The sequence below is a fragment of the Arvicanthis niloticus genome, chromosome 1, assembly GCF_011762505.2.
Source record: "Arvicanthis niloticus isolate mArvNil1 chromosome 1, mArvNil1.pat.X, whole genome shotgun sequence".
Taxonomy (NCBI): Eukaryota; Metazoa; Chordata; class Mammalia; order Rodentia; family Muridae; genus Arvicanthis; species Arvicanthis niloticus.
In genome coordinates this window covers 147,599,718-147,616,931 of record NC_047658.1, presented here as the reverse complement: position 1 = coordinate 147,616,931, position 17,214 = coordinate 147,599,718, and the positions used below count along the sequence as shown (strand labels likewise).

Here is a 17,214-nt window from a genome sequence, read left to right as displayed (position 1 = left end):
ACCCCACCACCTCATCACAAGCATGATGCAGAATTGAGAGAAACCCAGGGACACCCCAATTTAAGATGCCACTCAGCTTGGGTTCCTCACTCCCCAGGCATCTGACAGACACGCCCATGGCACTCACACACCCGCGTGCAACCCCATCTGCTGTTCCCTAGTATTCATTCTTTATTTCCTAGGAGACCACTGGGCTCTGTGGAAGAATCTCACTGGATGGGGATTGGCCCTGGGGAAGGAGTGGGCGCTCTCAGTGATGGTCTCGATAGAAAGAGGGGCCTGTGAGGGACTATGGGATGTCAGCTGTGATATGCTAAGGGCACACTCAGTATAGTCTGACTTTTAAAAGTGTGCTTTTGGAGTACTTCCTGCATGCCAGACATAGCCAGGGGTAGCACTAGACACTCTGTATGCAGATTCTCTCACAGACTCCTCCACAACCTGGTGGTGTGCACATCGTCTTCCAGATGAGGGAGTCCAGTACTTCCTCAAGATTCTAGAGCCAGTGAGGGGTGGAGCTGAGGTGTGATCCCAAACCTGTCTGATTAGACACCCCTGAAAGGGAAAGAGAATGGGAACCAAATGAAGAACCCTAAAGATCAAATATATGGTTCCACCTGTGCACGGACTTACCGTGGGGCACTTACCTGGGATTGTGGGGCACTTACCTGGGCCTGGTGAGGACTTTTGTAACCTATAGAGCACTGAGAAAGAGACAAAGGTTGGCCTTGGAGAGTCTAGAAAACAAGGCAGGTTTGACTAATAAGATAAGGGTATAGGGATTTCTTTAGGAGTTTTCTAAGCGTGGGGGTAGGGTCAGTCTGAAAAACCTGACGTGTAAGCTGTGGAAAGCTGGATAGTCTGAGGAGTGTGCCAATGGTAGCCGGTAGGAGGAGACATTGAAGAGAAATGGCACCGTAACACACAGTAAGTGGCCAACCAGTAAGAATAAGGAGATGACAGAATTGAGTGGGTTGGACTGACTTCAGGAAGGCTTTCAGAGATGACACCACTTCAGGAATGGGATGTCCTGGCTGAGGGAAGCTGATCGCAGCTGTGCTCAGATGCACTTGAGCTAACCCCAGACCCTCTGGAATGATTGATGATGTTACAAGATCCTTTCGTATCTCTGACACTCACTGACCCCTTACCTCCTCCCAAACCCCTAGTCTCAACTTGCCCTTGCTTATCTTTAAACGCATCTTGCTTTCTGCAAACCACCTAGCAACTTCAAAAGCTCAAGTGACTCCCCAGACAGAACTAAAGGACCCATCTCCCTCTGTTTACTCCCCAGCCCACTTAAGGTTTATTATTTGATGTCAGGAGACTTCCTGTGTGTGTGTGCTTTGAGAAGATGCTCCTACTGCGGTCTGAGGGCTCTGTATGCTAAGGGGTAACATGAGAACATCAGCATGTAAGACGTGCCTTTCAGAACCCTTCAGGCTTTGTTGTTCAAACCTACTTTATGGTAATTCTTTACAGATCATCCTAAATTTCACCTCCATGGATTTGTTTAAGAGCCGCCTGTGCTGGTATGATTACGTGGAAATCCGGGATGGTTACTGGAGAAAGGCCCCCCTGTTGGGTGAGTGGACATCAGCCTTCAGAGCGTGAGAGATGGGGTGTGTTCTCTGGGAGGCTCTTCCTATTGGGAAGGTTCCATGTGGCAGCTGGTACAGGAAGCTCTCAGGCGCTCTTGTCATTGTAAAACTCTGACCACTCCATTTGACCACACATGTTAAAGGCTTTTAAAAACTGTCAGCGCCTTATGACCCAGCAATTCCACTCCTTGGAATGTCTCCTAGGGAACTAATTAAGGAAGTGTGCGAAGCTCCAGCAACAGGGGGATGCACTGAAGCGGGAAGAGTCAAAGCAATTTAGATGCTCAGCAGCGGGGCTTAGCCGAGTAAATTGTGACACACCTTTGCAACCGAAAATTCCCATCCAATAAAAATAAAGCTGGGGGGGAGGGGGAGTATGTATCGATACAGAGAGATTTTCCCAGCACTCTCTAACCTGCACGCAGTATGTTACAAAGTGGAGTAAATAGAATTATTTCAAACACATACATGTACATAAAATTGTGTATAATGCAGGAATTGCAGTTAGCGGCTGTCACAGGCAGAGGTGAGCAGAACAGAGTTGGTTTGATAATGTAAGGAGTATAGCTGTGCTGTCCTAAACGGTCAAAACTAAATTACTTAAACCATTGCATGGACTGAATCCAACAGCGAGGAACTATTTTATGATTTACAATATAAATCTCAAATTAAATTAGAAATGTAAAGAACCCATAGTGGTTATTTCAGAGGATTTTTTTAAGTGTTTCTTTTCTGTTCATGGCTTGGTTATCTCTTCCAGAGTTTCTGATGGGCAGGGATTACTTCTGTGGAGTAGACAAGATTACAGACTCGTCCACCAAAGGCAGCTTGGGCCTTTGAGTGAAAAATCACAGAAGACATTAAAAAGAGAAAGGCTCCCCATGAGAGATTTCTCTTGACGATCAGGGAAGATTAATAGTGCCTAGAATCAGTGGTCTTGGGTTTTGGGAGCTGAGTCTGGGACTTATTGGCCTGAGGAGGACAGCTATAATGGCGCTGCAGAAAGAAACAGACCAACAAAGAGGCAGATGAAAGAGTTGCAGTTGAGTGTGGGTATCCTCATTGCTAGGACGATCTGAATGATGCCCTCCTGGCCTGGTGAAGTCCAAGGTTTTAGTGATAACTTGGTCCCCCATATTCCTTTATGTGAGTGGAAAAGCCACACTTGCCATGCTGCCAGTGATGAACCTGGGAAGGAGCTGTTGCCAGGGAAGTTGGCGGCAGATGGTGATGAGAAAGAATGCCCTGATTCGTTAGATCCTGGGGGACCAGGATGAGACAGTTGTACCAGACAGTGTTGTCTGTCTCTAGGGAACCTGTAGCCTTTTGCATGAGTAATCTGTAGCCTTCAGCGATCAATGGGGATAGCCCACATGTGCCTGTATCTAGAAAGATGTGAGTTTAATTTCCCAAGGGTACAAACAGGTGGGAATTTGTGTCCTTAGATGCTCCAAAGTGCTAGGAGCAGCTAGGTCTGTGTGCCATTATTGGGAAAAAAAAATCTATCAGGTAGTTCATGGTCCAGATGCACAAGTCAAGTTCTCCCCGGGAGTATGCATAGGACTGTGGGCATAGACAAGTGGTTATACTGCCCAAGACAGGGTAGAGCTGGTCTGCACTGGGTTCTGTTTCCTGCCTAAAAGGAACAGATGTGGAAGTGGCAGTCAGAGATCTAGGTCACAGGCAGCATTGGTCAGGTATGCCAAAAATGGCAGGGTACAGAGCAGGGAGATGACTCAGCAAGGAAAGTACTCTTTACACTGGTATAAGGACCAGTGTTTGGATCCCTAGCACCTCCATAAAAAACCATGCACTGTAGTGTATGTCTATATTCCAGTACTAGGGGTAGTAGTGGAAATAGGTGGGTTCCTGGAACCCCCAAGCCAGCCAATTTAATTGAACCAATGAGGTCCAGATTCAGCAAGAGACCCCGTTCTCAAAAAATAAGGTGGAGAGTCAGGAAGACACATGATGTTGATCTCTGGCCCCACATGGACCTAGATATTGCAACCACATCCATATACATGTGCAAGTACATCTACACACATGTACACATCGCAGCCCCCCACCCCCTACCCAACAAGGCCGGGATCCTGGGAGCAGGGGTTTTTAAACTGCAAAATATCTCTGGGTAAGAATCCTGGAATACAACTTAAGCAGAACCCACAAAAGTGGGTCATCGAATGATTGAGTTGGCCTCTCGTGTGTCCTGTCTCGAACCAAACACACAGAAAGGATGCTCTTCTAGGGATGGACTGATGGCCTCCTAGCCAGGAAGCATTAGGGTGTGGGCAGCATTATGCCGTGTCTTGTACGCCAATAACATTTTACAAAAGCCATGTGGGAAGAGCTTCATCAGTACCAGGAATCGCAGACCCTCAACCTGACAGATACCTTCAAGTCACTGAATTCCTCATGGTGCGGGAAAGCCAAGCTCCTCGCAAGACCTCACAGCTAGCTAGTGACTGAGGTCAAACCGGAATTCCAATGTCCCGGTGAAGGGGACAGGTGACTGACTGCTGAATATTGACAGTCCTTCCCTCCCGTGTTGTCAGATGAAACAGTCCACGTGTTGTTTATCCGGGTGTCAAAGTTAACCAGGCTTCCTGTATTTCTGCTTGCCGAGGTTGGCAGCCCTACACCCCAGGAATGGGCTAGACTACAGCCATGGGAGGAAGGAGCCAAAGTTTCCCAGAGAGGGCCAAGGCACGTTCCAGAGAGTGGACACGGGCTGGTTTCCAGGCGGTCCTTTTGCTCGAATGGCAAGCGGGAATGTTCTCTGTGGGGATCCCGGTGTCTCTGCTGTGCTCAGTACTGGAATGGGACTTGTGTGGTTTGTCAGTTTATTTGGTAATGGTCATGGCTCGGGTTGATTTTGGGAGGGGGTGGAGTTAGAAGTCATATTTTACCTGAATTATTGCTCTCTCTGTCTCTTTCTCTTTCTCTGTCTCTCTCTGTCTCTCTGTCTCTCTGTCTCTCTGTCTCTCTCTCTCTGTCTCTCTCTCTCTCTCTCTCTCTCTCTCTCTCTCTCTCTCTCTCTCTCTCTCACACACACACACACACACACACACACACACACACACACACACACACAGTGTTGCAGCCAAGGCATGGCCGGGTGCCTGGACCATCACTCTTCATTTGCAGGCACCCTCCTTTGCCAACGATTTGGTCTGCTCTGATGTTTCCAAATGCAGTCGTTAGTGAATTTTTGTGTTTGGAACAAGTGCATTGTGTTGGCTCAGCTGGTTCCTGGGAGGGGTCAGTGCCGTGAAATCTGCTGGGGGGAGGCAGGTCAAGGCCCCTTTGGCAGGAGGGAGAGAGGATTAGGGCGGATTGTAAAGTAGGCATCTTTGCTCTGAAAACCTCTGCATCACATTTTCTTTCCCAGGGCAGTGTGCGAAAATCCAGGCATAATGCGTGCATAACTTTTTATGAATGGACCCTTTATGACTCCCCGCAGAGCCCACTTGGAGTGTCCTCATCTTCATCTCCTCTTCTTGATATCCTTATTAAATGCCTCTAAACCAGGAACCAGATTTCAGTCCAGGAACTGACACCTCTCCCTGCCCGTTTTCCAACAGCCTGCCCAGGCTCTTCCGAGGGAGGTTGTTTGTGACCCAGGTTTGCACTTACTGGGTTCAAAAGAAAATTATAGATGAGAATATTTCACAGCTGGTTAAGGATCACAGATGGGCTTTCTGTGCCAGGGGCCACTTACCTTTAACAGGGTATATGTCAAGGCTTGGGGGTGGTGGCAGAAGAGCCAACCAATAATCTTAAACACTATCCTTCAACATGGATTCCCCTCCCCTGTTGCTGTTAGAGGAAGCAGCCCCAAGCATCATATTTTTGTCTGCAGAACTGCCTTGGCATTTGGTGTTTCCACAACACACACAAAAGCCCCTTATCCTGTTTCCTTGAAAGGGGAGGGGAGTTTAGAAAGGTCAGGCTGGTCCATCGAGTCGCGTGGCCCCACTACTGAGGCTTCCTGGGCAAGGGCCATTTCCCAAATGAGCAGAAGTGATAGCGTAGGCCAACAGCCAAGCCTGGCACCGGCACAAATGTGCTTTGTGATCTTTTGTGCTCGTCTTATTCTGAGCTGGAAAGGGAACATGGCACTTTCATTCCCAGGAAGCACTTTGGTATCGTATCCAAAACTGCCCAACATTCAGAACTAGACCCCAGTTTCTTTTGGTGGTGGTGGTGGCAATGGTGACAGTGGCCCCAAAAGTCTGGATCTCTAACTGCCAAGCTTCAAATCTTGTTTCCACCTCCAACTTTGAGACAAATGCTCTCTCATCCTTACTTTTCTCATCTGCGGAAATGGGGATAATAACAGTACCCAATTCAGGGAAAAAGTGTGTCTGTGTCAGAGTTGCCTTTTGGTGACAAAATACCTGAGGGGAATTAATCAGAAAGAGAAAAGGTTTATTTGAGCTTGTAGTTTCAGTCCATAGTCACTTGACCTGATTGCTTTCAATTTGGTGACAAGACCAGAAGCACCTGGCAGGGAAAGGAATTGCTGGTGCTTCATGGTGACATGAGAGTATGGGACAAGGGGAGAATATTCTTTGAGGACAAGCTTTCATTTATCTAGTTCCCCCCACCTCTAAGTAGCCCTTAAGCTGTGAGTCTATCAGTGAATGGATTAATCCATTGATAAGGCTGAGACCTCAAGATTCAGAATCCCCTCCCCCCAAGGCCCTACGTATGATCATTACTACACCGGGACCCAGACCTTCAGCCCAGGAGCTTTCTGGGCACATTTAGGGTCCAAACCGTAACCAGTGAGGATGAAATGAGGCAGTCTGTGTGAAATGCTTCAGACAGGATCTTACACAGACACAGTCAGTGACAAAGGGGGACTTTGATTACAGCTTCTATGCTGACAAGACAAAGGCTGAGATATCAGCTAAGAGTTACAGAGAGATGTGTGATCTTTGCCTAGGCAGAACAATACGCCCACTCGGGCTGGACAGAGGTGGATCACCCTGTGGCAGGGGTGACAGACGGTTCTTCTCTTGCGTTGGATCCATGGGTAACAAAATGTAGACCTCCCCCGTCTCATTTAGAATCAGTCCTCAGTGGCTGTAGCAGCCAGGGTTTTAAAAAGGAGATGCAGACTGGAAACCTGAGCAAGGTGAAGGAGTCCTGCTTAGGGCTGCTGTGGTCTGACTGCACACTGCTCCCTCCTGCTAAAACATGGTGCTCCCTCATGTGCATGCTGTGTGTGCCTGGGTGACCATGTATTCAGGAGCACGTATGCATATGTAGGTAGGGCCCCCGCTGGGTGTCATTCTTCAGATACCACCCGCCTTTAGGCTATCTAGCCAGCAAGACTCTGCCTCTCTGGTGTGAGACTCGTAAGAACACACCACCATGCCCAGATTTCTTACATTGCTTCCGGGGCACAGATTTAAATCCTAATATGCTTACACAGAGCCGTTTCCCCAGTCCTTCCAGTGTAGTTTTCCTTGCCAAAGTCTTGACAAAAATTTTCCTTCACCCAAATGGGAAGACCACCAAATCCAAATGGCTAGAGGTAGCCAGAACCAGGAGGAAGCAGAGATGACTGGCAGCCCTCAACATTGTTTTTCCTCAAAGAATATAAACCAGAGCTGACCGTCTGGAAAAGGCCACGGTGGCACCAAGTTCGTCCCCAGCCTTATGCCTTCCCACTTTTCTCAGAAGAAGAAAACATAATTGTGGTGTCTAGTGCCTCGACCAGGACTTTCCATGTACTGATGATTAAAGTGCCTGCCTTTTTTAAAACTTGAGAGCTGGTTATAGTGGCACATGTTTATAATTCCAGTACTTGAGAGGCTGAGGCAGGAGGATCCATCAAATTTGAGGCTAGCCTGGGCTACTTAGTGACTACAATGCCAGCCTGGGCTATATAGTGAGACCCTGGGCTTAAACTGTAGCTCAGTGGCTGTTTCTATACTGTCTCAACTGGAGGCAGCTCAAGTGACACCCGGGTCCACATGGACCTTCCTCCAAGCTTGTGAGATAATCTACTGCCACCCAAGGCCTGTGAACTGTGGGGAAGTGGCCTCCATACCTGCTCAGGAGTCGGCAGTCACGCTTCCATGTCACATCAGGCTTGGCATGGGGAACTTTGCATGGCTGTGTCATGGACAAAGGTCTGGACAAGACATATAGACAATTCCGTACTGGATCCAGAAAGAACAGAGGGCTCTTGGGCCTTGTTATCCTGCTAGGCTCTGTCCAGGGACTAGGGACACTATTTTCTCTTCTCCCAGATCTTTAAGTCTCATCGTGGTCTTTATCAACCTGCCTGAGTCATAGTCTTAGCTTGGAGGAAGAGGACGTGGGATCAGTCCTCAAGGGGCTCTGTGGTGTACCTCTAAAATTCTTCATCCCAGTCCCTCTCTCTTCCCCTCTGTGTCTCTCTGCACCATCAGTCTGGGAAATCCACTCTTTTTCAACCCCAAACCTTCAGTATTGCATCTGGCCTTGAATTAATTCAAATGCAAGGAAGCTTTGGTTTCTTGGTCTCTGGCCCTACTCCCCAAGCCAAAGGTAACAGAGTGCCCAGAGCCCCAAAGGGAAGGATGTGGTGTCTTCAGAATTGTCAGGCAAAACAAAACAAAACAAACAAACAAATAACCATCATCAGTAGCTCAGCAGCATCTCTACGGCTGGGACCACCACAGTGGGATCTGGGATCTGCCACAGGACTAGCATGGCAGGAAAGGTACTTGCCCTCTGCCTTGTACTTTGAGTACCTGGAATCCAGACTTGTCCTTCATGGGCTTACAGACGTACCATTCTTGAGCCCATATTTGCTTCTCTGTGGACTGCAGGACCAGCTGTCACTTTGAGGGTCATTGACTACTTCCCATCTTTCCTCCAGGTTGTGGTGAGGTGAGCCCAATGTCCACAGTGTCCTAACTGTCCTTTCTCATTCCAGGGAGGTTTTGTGGCGATAAGGTACCTGAGCCCCTTGTCTCCTCCGACAGCCGACTCTGGGTGGAATTCCGTAGCAGCAGCAGCATCCTGGGCAAGGGCTTCTTTGCTCTATACGAAGGTTTGTTCTTGATAAAGCAGTTGGGTGGGTGGCCACTGACAAGCATCTGTCCTTCTAGAGCAGCCTGCTTCCTTCCCAGGTGTATGGGGGCAGCTTGTTAGAGAATCAAGCTCTTATCATAGGGTCTGAGCTAAGGACTGCACACTCCCTCTGTCACACCTGGAAGGCAAAGGCCACTCAATCCTTCCACTGTCACAAACCCAGTAAGCTCTCCTCTCAGTCCAGCTGGGATATGAAAGGCATCGGGGGACAGAGTCCTGTAGAGATGGCAGTGGACTGGACCCCTAAATGAGCTCAAGCAGGGCCCTGACATCTCTGGACTCTTGCTTCATCAGAGAAAAGAAACCGTGGTGCTACTCAGATGTCCCATTTCACGCAAGAGAAGGGCTGTGAAGTCACCCTAGGGCATCTTCTGTGTCTTAATTCTCCCGTCTCGGAAAGGAACGGAACTGGAAGCACAGCAAAGCCCCACTTTGCCCTGACGCATTAAAAATGTGGACAATCCAGATTTTCTCTGGGTAGCTACATGGCTATCCAGAGTTAAAACTCAACTTTCCCAAGACCAGTTTTATTAGACACAGAGGAAAATGCTGGCTCTTGGAGCCACCTTGTGGCAATCAGTAGCCATTCACCTGTGTTTGTAAGATGTGATCAAGGACCTCCTTTTTTTTCTTGTGTTCTCTCTAAAGCCATGTGTGGGGGAGACATAACCAAAGATGCAGGCCAGATTCAATCTCCCAACTACCCTGACGACTACAGGCCTTCCAAGGAGTGTGTGTGGAGGATCACGGTGTCCGATGGGTTTCACGTGGGGCTCACCTTCCAGTCCTTTGAGGTGAGTGCTGCTGGGATGTTTTCCAGAGCGTGTACTGATATCTGCTCCATACTCTCTGCTCTGTAAAGACAGGCTCTTACAGTAACCCGAGCACTCAGGAGAGCAAGGCAGGAGGAAAGTGAGTTTTAGGCCAGACTGAACCAACCAAAAAACAAACAGAAGGGACTGGAGGTGGCATCTGAGGAGATGACTCAGTCAGTGAAATGTTTTCTTGTCTTGCTGGCACAAGGGCCTGAGTTTGGTCCCAAGTACCCATAAGGCCCCGTGCATCCCTTGTAACCTTAGGGTTGGGAGGCCATGAAGGCAGGCCCCTGGGGCTTGCGAGCAGCCCACCTAGCCCAACACCTAACTGGTGTGCTCCGGAGAAGTGAGAAAGCCTGTCTCAAAAAACAAAGTAGGTGTCTTCTGAGGAACAACACCCAAGGTTTGTTTACCTCTGGCCTAAACACACACACACACACACACACACACACACACACACACACACACACAGAGAGAGAGAGAGAGAGACAGAGAGAGAGACAGAGAGAGAGAGAGACAGAGAGAGAGAGAAGAGAGAGACAGAGAGAGAGAGACAGAGAGACATAGAGAGACATATAGATACAGATACACAGACACACACAAAGAGACATGTACACACAGACACATATATACAAAGACATTCTTTCTCTCACACACACACACAAACACACACACACACAAAGAGACAACTTTCCACTTTTGGTTAAGAACAGGAAGCTAAAAGTCCACTTCAAGACCATCTTCCTTGTTTCTCTTAGCGCCTCCTTAGCCTGATTCATCTTGTCTTTTGCATCAGAGACAGATTGGACAAGCTGAGTCTGAACACAGTCAGGTTAGATTTGAGACTGATGGTTAGGTTTTGATTCTGAGGTTTAAAAACCTTGAAGCCAAACTAGCCAGGAGCACCCACATGGCCTCTGTCTTTCTCTTTAGATCGAAAGGCATGACAGTTGTGCATATGACTATCTGGAGATCCGAGATGGTCCCACAGAGGAGAGCACCCTGATTGGTCACTTCTGTGGCTATGAGAAGCCAGAGGCTGTGAAATCCAGTGCCAACCGACTGTGGGTGAAGTTTGTATCCGACGGCTCCATCAATAAAGCAGGCTTTGCAGCCAATTTCTTCAAGGGTATGGCTTAGCAGTCTGCTCCTGTGTTCATTCATGGGAAGAAATATTGCTTTCTCCAGTTTAGGAATTCTAAAATCTATATGAGACCTTAGCAGCAAGCAAAGCTCCTACAGGGTGGAGGCTGCTCATTTTGAACACTGATAGGGCCCTCTCTGTGGGGTTCACACCTGTGGGGAACAGGCTCCAGCTGACTTCTGCAAGGAAATTATTCTATTCAGGGAAATGAGAGTTAGTGATTTTTTTTTGATGGGTGTGTCTGTACGTGCACGTGTGCACATGTGCATGTGCAGGCCCAAGGGTGACCATAGGAGTCTCTCTCAAACACTTTCTACCTCATCTGTTGACACAGGGTCTCTCATTTTAGCTAACATAGCTAGTCACCTTGCTCCAAGGATCCTTCTGCCTTCTGATGTTGGAATTACAAGCAGGCTGCCATGCATACATGCACACCTGGTGTTTATGTGGGTGCTGGGCGTTTGAACTCAGGTCCTCCCGCTTACACAGCAAGCGCTTTACCTACTGAAGCCAACCTTCAAGGCCTAGTGATTTTACCAGGTCAAATTATACGCAGTGAAACCCTGATTTAATAATAATACATGCCTGGCGGTTTTATTAACTGAGAGTTCTCTGCGTCCCAGGGCCTGTGTAAGACACTTGCTTTACCTGATATCATTTTGTTCCTGTGATGACCCTTTCAGTTAGGTTTGGATTACATTGACCAGCACTGACAAATGTTGCTCAGGGTCTCTCTTGGACATGAATGACAGATTAAGGATCTAAACCCTGTCTGACCCCAGGCCCTCTACAATCTTGGCTGACACTCCTAGGTATGAGCCCAAGAAGCACCCCAGGACTTCCACTCGGAAGGCATTGTCTCCCATCCCTCGTGCTGGTGCCCAGGAGACTGAGGCATGAGGACAGTAAGAGAACAAATATCCCCTGATGGAACCAGACCCAGACCACAGAGGCCATACAGCATAAGAAGGAGCTTCCATGTTTCCTCTGAAAGGGCATTCAGGATCCCCCAAAGGATGCACAGCACCCCCTAAGAAGGACACAGGAGAATTCCCCAGGCCTGGTATACTGTGGCTGGGTCCCCAGGAGCATGGCACCAGTCCTTGGTAGAGATAGGGGGTCCCTGCAGCTCCTTCTTCATGGCTTCTTCTTATAGTACCACTTGATGTCCAAGTCACCCATACCCACATCAGGGAAACTGTTTCTTCTCTTCTCTCCTCTCCCATGTCTCCTGGCTGTGAGAGACAAAAATCTCAATCTTCCTCATCTTCCTCAAGCCTCCTTTTTATTCTATTATTTTAGCTTTTGAGAGAGGATATCACACTGTAATCCAGACTAGCCTCTAACTCACTGGGACTCTTGGGTATTCTCTTGCCTCAGCTTCTGAATGCTCAGATTACAGATGTGAGCCACTGTGCCTGGCCCTGCCTCTTCTTAGATACTTTTCCTAGGTTCTCCTTAAAGGGTTGACATCAGGAGAACTGATGTCCAGAAAAACCACCCTGCTAGGCAGCCTCATTTCCTTACAGAAGCCTCAGTTTCCCCTTGTAGAACAGAAGAAAGAAAATGTCTTGAGTTGTGAAGCTCCTGTGAGACGATGGCTTGGAGATGCTTTGTAAGCTGTTGGGTTCCATGTGAGATTACTGCTTTTCCCTTTTGTGGCTTGCAGGGAAGAGTAAAATCTTAACACCCAGTTTCCTCTGACCATCAAGGCCACAGGAGGATGCCCCAGAGCGCAGTATCTGGCTCATGTGTCTTTGCCAGAAGGAGGGAACTGGAAGCATAACCACAAAGCCTGTGGCAGAGCTGGCATGAGCCAGAGAACCTTGTGCCTTGATGCCAGTTGGCAACAGCCTTTGCCTGGGGCCCAGCTGGCCCATAACACTGGCAGGGGTGCCAGCTGGCCTCAACATTGATCTCCTAGTGCCAGATGGCAGCTCCTCTTAGAGCCAATTGGCTAGGCAGCAGCAGAGCCTTACACTTCTGCTTATTTCAAGAGAGGATGGTGGCATTCGAGGCTTGGCTGGTCCAAGGGGTGTGACAACCATCTTGAATCCCTACACAATATCATTCCAGTGCAGAGGGACCATAGGGGATGCAGGGTGGGGGAGGCTTTCTTCTAGGTATTTCTTCAGAGCCCTGGGGCGTGCTCTAATGTTCCTTAACTCTCTCTAAAGTTCTTTTAAGATATATTCTGGACCTCATTACTGAGCCACAGAATGGCTCCTTCTTTTCCTGAGTGCCTAGAGAGTAGAAAGAAGCCAGAGATGTAGCCAGACCCAGCTAAGCTCTGGTTGTAGCCCATTTTACCTGCATGATCCCAGATCTCCTTAGAAGGTGCGCCCTGTTTGGAATGAGCATGAGCCAGTGGGCCAGTGGCACTGTGGAGGCCATGTAACCAGCCAGCCCCTGGCAAGAATGGTGCCTGCTTGCCTGCCACTTACTGACCATGATGTGGTGCCACGGACAACAACACAACCCACTGCCCTGAAGCTTTTCTCCAGCTCCCTGGCTAACGTGTCCTTTTGTCTCTGCAGGAATAGAGTTTTCTTTGCTTTAAGCCCATTCCACTAGCTTCTCTCCCTCCATCTGGCAATAACTAGGCTAAGAAATGGTGATCCCCTGTCCCTCCTGTCTGTCTGTTCCTTCTTCACTGACCCATACTGCAGCCCCTCCCTTCACAAGCCCTTGCCCCTCTCCTCGCCTCCTGCTCACTGTCCTTTCGTTCAGGCTGCTTCTCCATCTAGCCTTCCCATCCTCATCTTTCCAACTCCTGAAGGTGAAGAAACTACATCAGAGTTGTCTGAAGTGACCACTTTGCACAGACAATATACCAGTTCTCCATGGGCATAATTTTCAATCACCACAAAAGCCAAGGCTGCTCTTGTTGTTTTAAAAGTGGAGGAGGGCTCAGAGAATCTAAACAACTTGGCATCCAAGTCTGTGTGACTGGATCATATCCGTTGGTCCAACCTGACCCAGCTCACCTGGAAGCTGGGACTCTTTCTATTGCTCCATATTATCCTACATATTTCTCTTATTCCAAAATTTCTGAAAAATATTTTAGATGCCTAAGAAAGTGCTTTGCATATTTCAACACAGTGAGTGAATAGTTGCTTGAACAATGCTTCCTGGTACATTTATTAATGGCCACAGACAACTTCACCTCCCTGCCTACAGTATCTTTTGGCACCCAATGACCAACTCATTTCAGCCATTGTTGAGCCCAAGAATACCTGGTACTTAGAGTTACTCTGTGTGCTCTCCACTGAGCGAAACACTGGGGTATTGACAAGCTACCTTGTGATCAAACTGGTAAGGAATGTGAGCAGAACAGACAAGGAAGAAGGCAGAACGTGGGTTCATTTGAGTCAGAAGAGGGAAGCAGAGAGGGAAGAATAGAGAAGCGTTGCGTTTGTGGAGGGCCAATGAGCTGAGAGTTTGTGGAGCCAGACAACCCAAGGAAACCTCTGAGAAACAGTAGGCAAGAGTCTGAGAAGCTACCCATCGAGGATATTTTTAAAGAGGTCCTACCCATGGTGGTGAGGTTGGCTATCTAGCTTTTCAGGCTGTTCCCAACCCTTAGCCATTCTGATTTCTTTCATTTTCTTGTGTAATCCGATCTTTCAAGATTTGCCCAACAGCTTCATACTTCCTCTGCCTCTATATTCCTCGGGCGCCACAGATCGGCACGCCCCTTCCTGCCCTGCCCACTTTGCATTTTTAATGATGTTGAGTGGTCTCTCCATTAGACCTTTTTGGATAAGGCAGAGCATACCCTCTGTGCTATCTATCATGGACCGACATACATGATTTTCCTGTTATCTCTAATACTTGTCTTAGAGATGGGCAGTGCTGAGGATTTCCCTTACCTCAGTGACTTGTTAGCTAACACCTCCTGAGGGATTCTCCGGTGACTCCTGTGTTCCGTCCATGGTCAGAGCTCATGGTATCTGACACACTGTTGTTTCACGCCCTGAGCACACTACTGGACACGCGCTTGTGCTGAATGTCTCAGGCTACCCACCCCCTGCCTACCCAACAATTTCTCCCAAGTATGGTAGTTAACCTGAGAGCCCAGCGTTTTCTATAACGTCTTAAGAATTTCTACTTAAAAAAATGCTTCACAGCAGACTTCGAGTTCTGTAAGGAGACCAGTACATCTTCATCTAGAATGCATCGTCCTTTACTGAATGCCCCTAAGAAGTTCTGTGGCACTAAAATGGTGAAGCCCCTGGTGTGGAACCTGGTGAGATTTATAAAGCCAGTCATGTATACTGGATAGGTATCTTGCTTAAATCTATTCTCCAGGCCTGGTCTTTTCCATTCTGGATAACTAGATGCCCCTGCTTATGTGATCAGGATCTCACCCTTGACTGTAGCTGCATATGACTGTTGAGTGTAGACAAGGGAGTTTTTAGAGTTACTAGAAGTAGCTCTTGTCATAGAGGAGTGTACCGAGAGTCCTAGGATACAGAAGGGAGGAAGTGGACTGTACATCTTGGTGACAATTTAGCCCTGTCACCTTCCCTCCCCACAGAGGTGGATGAGTGTTCCTGGCCAGACCATGGTGGATGTGAGCAGCGCTGTGTAAACACACTCGGCAGCTACACATGTGCCTGTGACCCTGGCTACGAGCTGGCTGCCGACAAGAAGACATGTGAAGGTTGGTGTTGGATCTGTCAAGTTGAAATGACAGGGGATGAGAGACAAGTTTAAGAAGTGGGGACAGAGATGGGCAGGTGGTTGGCTATATAACAACAATGTGCAGAAGAGATGCCTACTTTTCTGAGGCAGAAACAAGCGGGGGGAGGGTGGGGGGGGGACAATCACAAACATAACAGGTTCCAGCCACCCTTGAAACTGTGAGCCACAGGCTGCAGCTTGTCGCCTGCTGTGAGTGTGTAACATTCATGTGGTTGTCATGGCAAGACCACAAGGAACTATGATCACTCTGGCATGACTCAGTTGATAGCCTTTCCCACATGGCCTGGGTTCAGCCCACTTACCCACCTACCACCTACATGAATGCTCACAAAAGCCAGGCATGGTGGGGAGCTTGACGCAGACATCTCTAACTCTCCTTTGGTCCAAGACCTGTGGAGACACTGACTGTGCCACTGATTGACAGGTCAAATGTGCAGCCATCACTCAAAAAACAGTAGACATGTCCTCAACTAGTTCCTCCAACCTGAGTCTGTTCAGACTGTCTAACTTCTTCCTGTTTACTAAAGGACAGCAGGTCTTCCTGATGCCTGGGGGAAATTGCAGTCACCTGGAACCCAAAACAAATGAATCTAAAATGTTTCCCTCCATGCAGTGGCCTGTGGTGGATTCATTACCAAGCTAAACGGCACCATCACCAGCCCTGGATGGCCGAAGGAGTACCCCACAAACAAGAACTGTGTCTGGCAGGTGGTGGCCCCCACGCAGTACCGCATCTCCCTGCAGTTCGAAGCCTTTGAGCTGGAAGGCAATGACGTACGTCTCAGCCCCGTGATTGATGTGTCTGCCTTTGTGACTGGGTTGTGGCTCTGTTGAGAAGTGACTCAGAACTAGAACAGGCTCTCCAGGCATCAGGGTGGCCTGGGTGAAGTTGCTACCACTGGTGGAGACCTGGGGTGCAGACTAGGCAGAGCTGGGGGTTGTGGAGAAGGGGGCGTGTTTCACATCTGTTTCTCTCTGTGCCCTTTTTACTGAGTCCAAGGAAGATGGGGTCAAGAATAAAAGAGCAGGAGCTGGGGGTAGAGCAGTCAGGGCAGATCTAAACTCCAATGAGAGGAGCTGGGAGTTGGCTAGTGTCCAGCAGAGGCTCCGAGGACCAGCAGCAGACAAGAATACTAAACACATCCTGTTCCTTTCTCTTGGAAGTGGCTACGGATAACCAAGTTAGAGGAAGGCTACATAGTAGTCCACAGCCAGAGTGGTGACAGGAACATCCTATGTCTGCACCTGGGGATAGTATGAGTCCCTGGGACTACATGTACTTCTCCATGTACCCCTGCCACATCCCAGCTGGGACTGACACCTTAACAGCAGCAGCAGGCCAGCCAGCCCTTACCCAGCCATAGTCCTTATCCAGAGAGACATCCACAACAAAATCCCGAGACAGGAGGCTCAAGAGGTGGCTGAACACTTAAGAGAAAGTACCGCTCTTACAGAGGACCCAAGCTCAATTCCACGCACCTTCATAGGGCAGCTCACAACTGCACATAACTCTTCTGACCTCCTTGGTCACCTGCACTCACGTGTGCAAATCCACACACATACATATAACTAAAAATAAAACACATCTTTAAACATAAAACAAACAAAAGGGGGGAAAACAGTGGATGGAAGGCTCTAGAGCTCACCGAGGTTAATCTCAAAGTGAGTACTCCAGAAAAACAAACTAGACATTTGAAAGGAACTGAGCAGACATGCAGCATTTAGGTTGTTTTCAAAGTAAGTTCTTTCAAAGTAGGCACATGAGGTAATGTGGACTCTAGTTCCAGCTCTATCACTGCTGAGCCAGGTGACTTCAGACAAAAGTCATTTACTTCCTGGCCATTAATTTGCC

General features: G+C 48.4%; 1 protein-coding gene across 1 annotated transcript in view; it reads left to right on the top strand.

Annotated features, from left to right (window-relative positions):
* Window positions 1–17,214, top strand: part of Tll2 (tolloid like 2) — a 110,687-nt gene that overhangs the window by 81,993 nt on the left and 11,480 nt on the right. The window contains exons 10-15 of the mRNA XM_034516299.2: window positions 1,483–1,585; window positions 8,539–8,655; window positions 9,345–9,490; window positions 10,445–10,640; window positions 15,196–15,321; window positions 15,976–16,136. Coding sequence (XP_034372190.1) covers window positions 1,483–1,585; window positions 8,539–8,655; window positions 9,345–9,490; window positions 10,445–10,640; window positions 15,196–15,321; window positions 15,976–16,136 — 849 coding nt within the window. The remainder of the gene's footprint in view (window positions 1–1,482; window positions 1,586–8,538; window positions 8,656–9,344; window positions 9,491–10,444; window positions 10,641–15,195; window positions 15,322–15,975; window positions 16,137–17,214) is intronic.